Source organism: Triticum urartu, chromosome 2, assembly GCF_003073215.2.
Source record: "Triticum urartu cultivar G1812 chromosome 2, Tu2.1, whole genome shotgun sequence".
NCBI classification, from domain to species: Eukaryota; Viridiplantae; Streptophyta; class Magnoliopsida; order Poales; family Poaceae; genus Triticum; species Triticum urartu.
Genome location: NC_053023.1, coordinates 33,257,455 through 33,267,464, shown reverse-complemented (window position 1 = coordinate 33,267,464; position 10,010 = coordinate 33,257,455). Strand labels below are relative to the sequence as shown.

At 43.8% G+C, this 10,010-nt stretch overlaps 1 protein-coding gene across 1 annotated transcript; it reads right to left on the bottom strand.

Moving 5' to 3' along the window:
* Positions 1–3,279: 3,279 nt before the first annotated feature.
* LOC125535434 lies at positions 3,280–6,396 on the bottom strand. The gene is made up of 5 exons (XM_048698487.1): positions 6,217–6,396; positions 5,672–5,766; positions 5,514–5,555; positions 4,121–5,386; positions 3,280–3,546 (listed from the first exon to the last, which is right to left on the bottom strand). The coding sequence occupies exons 3-5, from the start codon at positions 5,537–5,539 to the stop codon at positions 3,525–3,527; spliced, it is 1,314 nt and encodes a 437-aa protein (XP_048554444.1). The 5' UTR covers positions 5,540–5,555; positions 5,672–5,766; positions 6,217–6,396; the 3' UTR covers positions 3,280–3,524.
* Positions 6,397–10,010: the final 3,614 nt, after the last annotated feature.

Below are 10,010 nucleotides of genomic sequence, written 5' to 3'. Positions count from 1 at the left end.
CTAGAGAGACATGGTGTGAATGAATGTAACTGAACGTGATTGATTTGATTGGGCATGAATATCACAGCATGAGGAAGCTAGTATTTTGTGGCTTTGTCCATAGACTTGTACGTTGCTTGTCCAATCACCTTTGAGGCTATGAGTTAGCTACTAGTGTAATCAATTATCACATATGTGCAAGCATTATCATATCGATAGGACAAATAATGCGATGGAAGGCTAGGATAGCAGGAAATCTTGCATGCATGTGTGGTTCTTGTGGACTTTTCATAAAAACAAATTGCTCCATGAGGCTTCTCCGCCTTGGCCCGTCAAAAAATGTGTGTAATGCACCCTTGTAACAATGAAATCCTCTAACCAATGCCTACTAACCACCTCTTAATTTTTGGTTCCTCAAGATTTAGTGTGTATGCTGATATTATTTCCTTCATGTAATTTATATGATAAGAAATATATTTTATAATGATTACCCTAATGCGGTAAATACAATTTTCTACATATGTGATATGTCACTGTATTTACCCTAATACTTTCTTCAAACCCGGGTGACTGCTTCTCCTTGAAACTAAATTTATCAGCTGTCATGACCAATTTATGCAGATCTTAGACCAGAAGTACCACATATTAATTAACCCATATGATCTTTAACACATACTTTCTCATGCTTCAGATTCCACGATGTCTCAACCATCATCATCATCATTCCATGGAAGTGACGTGCGAGGAGACGATTTCACTCCCGCCATAGTAAGTATTATACAATATACACTGCTCCTAATCACTAGTTCTCTCTTGTATCATATTGTTTCTTCTATTATTGTTGGAACTAGAATTACAGTATAACTACTTTTCTATGTATTAAGTAACTAATTCAGTATGATGACGCATAGACTTACTCCCATTTCTCAGGATCGGAGAAGCATGCAAAGACTGGAGGGGCACGAACTCATAAAAGCATTGAACGTGAAGTATACCCCAGGGGCTCAGCCCTTGTTAGTCCTCTCACATGGCTTTGGTTGTGACAAGTCTGTTTGGCACAAGGTGATTTCTAACTTGAGAGATTCAGAAATTCATAGTGGTATTCTTACGTATGATCTTGCCTTTTCGGGAAAAGTTGGTAAGGATTATTACCACAAATATTCAGATAGATACCAAACAATCGATGGATATGTAGAGGACGTTGTATCTATCCTCCAATACTACAATATCCATACATGCATTTTTGTTGGCCATTCAACTTCTGGACTGGTAGGCCTACAAGCTTCCATTCGGCACAGAGACCTGTTTAGCCAACTCGTCCTTATCGGCACTGCCCCCTGGTAGGTAACCAATGCACATTTTGTTCCTGGCCATATAAATAGCATTCCATTGTGAATACTGCGTGCTGATCCTATTTTTATGCACACGATGCAGCGCTCTAGACAAATTCCCTGATTACATGATAGGGTATTCAAGGGAAAGGGCAGATGAGAGGCTTAAATTGATGGAAGTGGATTACAAGAAATTTGTGGAAACATATATTGAGATTGCACTTCCAGGGAACACCAAAGACAGCGCCAAGCTGAAACTAAACACATGTTGTCGAGGACGACCGGAGATGTTGTTAAATCAATGGCGATGATGGTATTCAACACAGACCTGCGCCCCATGCTGCCACTTGTGACATCTGCATGCACCATCATTAGCACAAGTGCCAATACTGTTGCATCAACATTTGCTCAAAACTATATGATGCAGCAGATGAAGAATGCTAGAATCACACTAGTAGAGGTCAAGACCAAGGGCCACCTACCACATCTTACCGCCGGAAAGATGGTTGCGAAGCACATCTCAGATGTCATTCATGAGTGGTAAGCCTTTCATCCCATTGTTTTTATATAAGAACATTAATAGCTACTCATACTTGCAAAAACACAATCCTTGCTTTTTCCAGTTTGGTATCCCTACATTGCTATTCATACATGCAAAAACACAATCCTTGCTTTTTCCTATATGGTCTGACAAAAACACTATATGCATGTGCTTCCTTCTCACATACAGGATAGCAAGAACTGAGCCATTAACTTCCATACCTCCTAGCCTATTGCCTTCGTATGATAGGCTGCGTGAAGAGATTAGGGTACTTAAAGAAGAAAACATGTTGCTGAAGAGAGAGAACGAAGCTCTGAAGAAGCCAGCGATTGATGAGACCACCAAACTGGCAACGGTGTCCCGGCCAGGTGGTGGAAGCCATGAATCATCACCAGGCAGCGGAGGTTCTTGACCAAATAAGCGCATTGGAACTTGATGGTTCTTCCTCCTAGTATGATTTGTGTCCTGTTTGCACATGTGTGTGTGCTCTGGCTGTGTGCGCGTGGGCGTGGTCTGGCTGTTAGCGCCTTGGTGTGCTTGTTGTGCATGTTTCTGCTCTTTTTCTTTGAATTATGTACTTTTCTAACTCGAGAGCTATGGATCTAAATCATCATAACTTAACGTTCATTCAGAAGTTGTTGCTGTGTTTCTGCTCTTTGGTGGCGCGTTCTGCCTGTGCCGCTGGTTCTGTTTTTCTGGCTTCGGAGCTATTGGTGTTACTGGTGTTAGCGTTGAACCTTTGCTTCAACAAAATAGCAGGGCCTGTAATGGCCTCTTCTCTAAAAACAGAAGGAGATGACTGCACTTGACCAGTACATGAACGCGCATGATGCGGTTAACAAGGTATGGCGTTTCAGGGGAAGGAGAGAAAAGTGTGGAGGACAACGACACCTGAGCTGATAAGGCGGTGGAAGTTTCGGCGAAATGAATCATTTACCTTACATCTTTGCTTGTAACTGACTTCACCATGAGGTCCATCTTGAGTTTAGATAGTCATTTACCTCTTTATTATTTCTAACTAACTTCACCGGGTAGTTGTTTAGCTTTTATTATTACTTTGGCATAGATTATTAATTGCAGTACACCTTTAACTTTTTATGCGGTATGCATAACCTACTTTCATGTAAAGAAGCAAGCTCATCTATATTTTATTCCTCTACCATTTATCGATGGTAAAAATAATATTTTTTTTGCCTCTTGTCATGGTTCTTTCTGAAGCTACTCAAGCTTATCATTTGCCTTCCAGTTAGTCTCCTTAAATCATGGCATATCGCTGTTGATTTTATCTCCACGAAACAGTTCTACTATATGACAACTAGTGTATAATAAATCCAATCTAACAAGTACATTACCTGGGTGAGCTTTGCCCCTCCACAATCAGTTGGTACGTTTGGGAGTGATATCAAAGCATTTAGTATATGTTCTGCATGAACACTTCAAACATTTTGATTTTCGAAGTGAATATGATTATTATTATTACATAAACTTTGAAAAAACATACCAATCCTTTCAATCTCTAGATAACTTGTGATTTATCATTTTCTAAGAAAAAGAAGGTAGCAATACCAGTTCGAAAACAGGTCTTGGCGGTACTACTACGTCGTTCTGCTCTTCCATGATGCCAGGCATGCCCTTGCCAGTTGCCATACAACTCTTCATGAGGCCCTTGTTCTTCATAGGACAGCTCTATTAGGACTAGAAAGAAAAAGGAAATTAAGTAATCAGGACAAATAAGATTATCAGGAATGAGAAGGTAGAGTCAAACACAAGAGACAAGGTAGTACAACGGTAATCAAATAGTATTATGTGGAAACCACAAGTCAATATGACATATATGTTCCAGCATATAGATTAAATGACAAGTTACAGAACAGAAATATTCTGCCTTCATAGTTTATCAATTAAAAGGCTGCTTAACTAGAGTTCCTAATGTATCCTATGCATGGAATCAATCATATGGTGCACAACACTGGAATTCCAAAAATAGCCTATGGAATTAATCATATAGTACCCGACATGTTCAACAGTTCTACGAAAAAGTGCAATGGAATATGAGACGAACCACTTACAAAAGTAATGAAGCATGATCAATGCAGCCTATTATATCCAGGAACAAAAAAATTATGATGACGTATTGATCATAACTACAAATCCATCCACTAATAGGTATAATGTATATGAGAAACAAAATATAATAGAAAACACAGTGAATTTTTTTATTATCTCAAGTTCTCAACATGTATAGATCACCCAAAGGCAAAAGACAAACCTTGCAGGATCATTCTTGAGCACAGGAAATGTGGGTGGCCATGTCATCATAAAAGGATAAATCCGTTCTAAAGTTCGGTCATCTTCTGTCACTTCATACACCTTACGCAGCTCCCGGCGTTTAATATCCAAGTGAAGTGCAGACTGGCCTATCTTGAAGAACACAAACTGGAGATTATCCCCTGTTTGGAATGTGTCTAAAAGAGTAGGCTGCTCATTATCAGCCATCCCCAAAGCATCCAACATCTCACGCAAGCAAATTGTATCCAAAAGCAACCAGTTTCTCATGCCGCCACTGTTGCCCCCCGTGTGGAGCCAGATGCGAAGCTGCAGTTTCTCAAGATGTACAAGATAAACCCCTGAATCATTGGCCCGTGATAGCATCATATCTTCACAAACATACCGCTCCATTCCTTCGGGGAGCGGAATAGTGGAGAAGTTTGAAGTCGTCAAATTTAATGCAGCAATGCTCGTGGAGTGCTCCATATAGATCTTATTGCCAGACAACAGAGGATGTGGATCCGGCCGCGGAGAAGGGAGCACTGCCGCTGCTGAGGAACGCCAGTACCAAAGACCATCTTGTAGCATATATATGTGCGCCTTGTATTTTATAGAATAATCTTTTCCCCCTATGAGATAACCAAGTGAGAACCATATGAAGGTCAGGTTCTTACCGTCACCTTCTTCCTTCAAGAGGAAGTGGGCACAAGTGGCTGCAGTGCCATCAAATTCTTCATATGGGGTGATTGGCGGTGCAACAACGCCTCTCTCCGGGCACAGCGGCCAGTGCACTCCAAACAAGATGCTCTTGTCTTGGAAGCCATGGAGAAGGATGGTGTCGTTCTGGCACTCACAAACGCATGCAAGTTCTTCGTCGTAGGCCTCCAGACTGTAGTTCTCAGCCAGGCGGACAGCAGTGGCAAGCTCCAGGGGCTGAGGCAGCATCGGGACAAAGCGCGGGCGGAGCAGGACTGGTGAGAGCTCATCAGTTGACCTGGTGGAGACATAGAAGCCGAGGAGACGGGGCGGGTGGAGGCTGCGGAAGCGGCGGAGAAAGGCCTTATCGGATACAATGAAGAACCAGCGCTTGCAGACAAGGATGGCGCGGATGAGGGTGGTGGGCAGGCCGAGTCGGACAATGATCTCGATGAGGAGGTCATCGTCGTCGAGCACCCTGGATACGGAGTCTGCTGCCTGCAACGGCGGGGATTGGGAATGCGTCTGCATCTTGCCATACACACATGGTGTGTTGGGATTGGGATCGACCCTGAAATTAGTAGCATCGACAATCAGTACAATCAAAGTGAAGATGAATGGGAAGTAGCACGTACGTACGTGCAGGTTGAGTGCGTGATATCAATGTGGGGAATTTAAAGAAACCGAATCTTACGTACCCCCCAGGAATCTCAACAGGATCCATCTGCACCTTCCAACTCCTGCTCGCCACAATCAGTCCGCTAGCACAAGAAGAAAATGGAGGATTTGATTTCCTCAGCAAGAAAAGAAAATGGAAGAAAAAGAAAATGGAGAATTTAAAGAGTAGGCTGCTCACCTCGCCAATTGGGGGGAGCCGTTCACCGGTGATGCAGCAAACTCCTTGTCAATCTCAAGGGTAAATAAGACAGAGCCGAACTCCTTGTTAATTTCCTGCAGGATCAGAAAAGCTTTACTTCCCAAGAAACTGTTCCTCAAGACGCTACCGCACATAGGTACATATAAGTACACATAAGTGCAGAATCAAATCATTAGGCTCTTAATTAGTCAACATGATGTACGCGTGGAAGTGAGAGTTCCGCCCACTCAAGGTTCGGTCTCTCAAGAATTAGTTTGCAGAACCTCACAGGATTTCGACATAAGCAACAGAACCTTTAATTTTTGCATAGTTCAACACGAGCAACAGCAACCATCAACAGTTACATCACCAAGGTTGCAGCTTCACCAACCACCACATGAGACATACATGCATACAGATCCCCCGATTCCCCACCACAGATCCGACGCTCAAGAACCGCTAGAGGTAAAAACGCGAAATTGTCTTCCACGGGAAGGGCTAGAGAGAAGTGCCCACGGCGGGAGAGAGGGAGGGGGAGAAGCAACCTTGGAGAGGTCGAGGAGAGTTTCGCCGCGGACGATTAGCCGGATAGGGGACGGGGGCGGAGAGGGAGCGCCGAAGGAGGCCGGCGGCGGAGGGAGACGGGGAGAGAAGATGCTCTGTTTTTTTTTTGTGCGGTTCGCTCGGGGAGAGAAGGAGATAATTGCATCTATAATCTTGTACTCGCTGGCTACGTCCACTTCAGTCCTGGAGCTTGCGTATTGATTCAATACGGTTCCGGTACATGAAAATACGGCATCGATACGGTCCTTGAGGTTGAGGCGCCAGTCCTGGCTCTACACGTGCACTACGTACAGCGTACTCTGCCGTATGCCACGTCAGCCCGGGACCCGCACGTCAGGTTGGACCCACCCGTCAGCTGGAGGCCCACCCGTGGTACTGGATAAGGCGATGTTCTGTTTCTCGAGGGAAAAAATCCCCAATTCCCACACCCGCATCTCGCAAACCTAGTTTTTCTCCGATGGCCGGCGCGAGCGTGACCTCCACCACCATGTCCATCGACGCGGCGACCGAAGACGGCGGTAGCTCGTCGGTGGCGCTCGGCGGAGGCGATGGATCGAGGCTTAGTTTGCTTGCGAGGGCATATCCGCAGGAGGTTTGGCGTCGGGGCGAGCCGTGTCTCCGACCGGAGAGGAGCCATGTCCTGCTCGCCCGCACTCCATCCATGGATGCAGCGGAGGCTCGGTACCGTGGTCTGGTCCTGCTGGCCACTGTGGTTGGTGACGGCGAGGAGGCTGTGACGCCGGCTGCGCTGCTGGCCGCCATCGAGGAGCGCTGCGGCGTGCTGCCACCGGAGGTGAGCATCGAGGTTGCGTGCCCCCCACATGACTTGTGGTTGCATTTCTCAACAGAGGAGAAGTGCACGGTGGTGCTCCAATCATCGATGAAGCTCAAGTGCAACCGCCGGTGGATTAAGTTTGAGCGGTGGGTGAGAGAGATCCGCGGCAGTCCGGGTGCCCTGGAGTACAAGTCCAAGTTAAGTTTTGAAGGCCTTCCCGACCAAGCATGGTCGAGGCGTTCAGTCGAAGGTTTACTGAAGGACTTGGGCGGCGAGCTGATTGAGATTATACCGCCGAAGAACAGGCGTGAGCTTGAGGTAATGGCGTGGCTCCGTGACCCATCGTAAGTTGGCAAGGTGGTTGACGTGGAGATACCCGAGCCAAAGCTTGCGTTGTGCACAGATCCGCCTGCACAGTCTCTGGAAGAGTTTGTTGCGCGTGAAAGCATTAGTGAGTACGGACCATCGTCGCCGAGGAAGAAGAAGACGATTGTGTATCCAGTGATCTGTCACATGAAGGAGGTAACTGATCGTGGTCCGCTGCTCATTGAAGACCTGCCTGATGAATGGCTGCCCAACGAAGGGGAGGATCTTACCCGCAAGCACCAATTCACCACAGTGCTTGGCAAAGTGGACGGCACTATCTACGATTATTGAGCTATCTAGTTTATCTGTGTAGTTTAGCTATCAAAGTTGTTAGTTGGTCTATGTACTTTCTGAAGCAGTATGAATTTGGTATGTAATGTGGCCTTTTGTGAATTTTGTATGTCCAGTGACCTTATATGTTTCTGAATTTGGTACGTCGAGTGGCCTTTTGTCAACTTGCTATGTAATATTCAGTTGACATATTATCTATGGATGAACTTGGTATGTAATTGTGATATTATGTATGAAGCTATGTATGAGTTCTTGATGTTGAAATAAATTTCACACACATTGTATGTCGAGTGACTTGACGACATGATAATCCAACAACCACATTGTACAGAGAAGAGCATTATATTTTCACAAATAAGAGCATTTCACACACAAGAGCAACCACTTAATTATATTTTCTGGAGCATCACAAACTACAAAGCACTTTAGAAGTCATAACCACATGATCTCAGAAACTACAGTGCATAATAGAGGTTTTAAATCCAGTACTAATATCATATTACAAAAGACTTGACGACATGATCTGGAGCATGATCATGAACAGAACATGTTCATTAACATGTTCTACAGCTGATCATAAGCAGAACACAAAATGAAACCATCTTCTTTCCTATCTCAGTTCATCAAACATGTTCACCCTTCTAGGTTTTTTAAATCCTCTCTTGTTTGCACTTGAAGTTGTTGCACCTCTCTTCATTTGTGTTGGTTTCAACTGACATGCAATCATTCTCTCTTCCTCTGCCATTGCAGCTCTTGCTTGTTGGGCTTCCTTATTGCTTTTCTCTTGCAATTCTGCCTCAAGTCTTGTTTCTTCCTGCTGATTTCTCTTCTGCTCCCAAGCTTCTTGTCTTGATGCCTCCTGTGTTTGTAGAAACATTTGCCTTCTTTCCAACTCTTCAGCTTGATTTATAAGAAACATGGCATCTTCTGCATCATATGCAGTCCTACAAAGTCTCTTCTTCTCTTCTGCAATCTTCATTTTCTCTTCTGCTCTTATTCTTTTTGCCTCTTCTGCAATTCTTTTCTTTTCCTCCATAGCTTCTCTTCTTTTGTCTGCTCTGGCAAGTTTTTCCTGTAGACCTAAGAGCAGAAACCCCATGACAACAAGGTATACCTGACAAATCCCATCTTTTACAACTGCACATTTCCCTCCTTGTGTCCACACTGAAATCCACTCCTCTATCATTCACTACAAACAGTCCTTTGCCAGCTGGTGCAGCTTGACAAGTTCTAGAAAATTCCACACTCTTGTCCAGTTTCTCTCTTATCTTTGGACATATAGCACCATGCCACTTCAAACTCTCTTGCTGCTTTGCAAAATTCCTTCCCATATTCTTCCCTTTGATCCTTTGGATCATGCTTATGATTGGCATTTCCCTAGCTTCCAAAATATATCTGTTGAACACCTCACAATTGTTATTTAACAACACATCACACTTGGGGAAATCATTCTGGTAAGCCCTAACCCAGGTTTTTGGGTCCAACTCTGCAAGCCAATCATGAGCCCCTTGGCTCAGCACTAACATCTGGTTCATATTTTCCTTAAATCTACCCTCTGTAGTACTCCTGGCACACTTCCATAGTTGATTTTTCAAAGCTTCTCCTTTGAAGTTCTTGTTGAAATTCTGCCACAAATGCCTCACACAAAATCTGTGAGGTGATAGAGGAAACAACTCTTTAACTGCCTTTATTAAACCCTGCATGGAACATATTACAGAATTATATCACGAAATTTTATGAACACAATAATTTGACAAAAATGTATCACAGAATTATATCAAGAAAATGATTTGACAGAAATAAATCACATAATTATAGTAACAAATTTATTTGAAAGAAATTAAAGACATACTTTTTGCTTGTCTGACATGATTGTCCATAAATCAGTGTTCTCAATTCCTAAATCTTGCTTCAATGCAGTTAGAAACCACCTCCAAGCTTTGGTGTCCTCACACTGCACCACTGCATGAGCAATAGGAATAATGCAATCATTGGGGTCCATTCCTACTGCACTTAATAGAACACCACCATACTGTGTCTTTAGGTGGCAACCATCAAGGAAAATGATAGGCCTGCAAGCAGATAAGAACCCCCTCTTGCATGCATCAAAAGAAAAGTAGCACTTTTGAAACTGTCCCTCTTCTGACAGTCCAAGAAGGAAAGTACTTCCAGGGTTTGATCTCCTCAACTCATTTGCATAGTCCCATAGCAAGTTGTATTGTGCAATGTCATCTCCATATATGATATCATATGCAATCTTCCTAGCTCTCCCCAGCTTGCCCCTTTTAATTGTCATGTTCCAATCATCTTGCACAAAAGCTGCAAAAGCCTTCAATGATAATT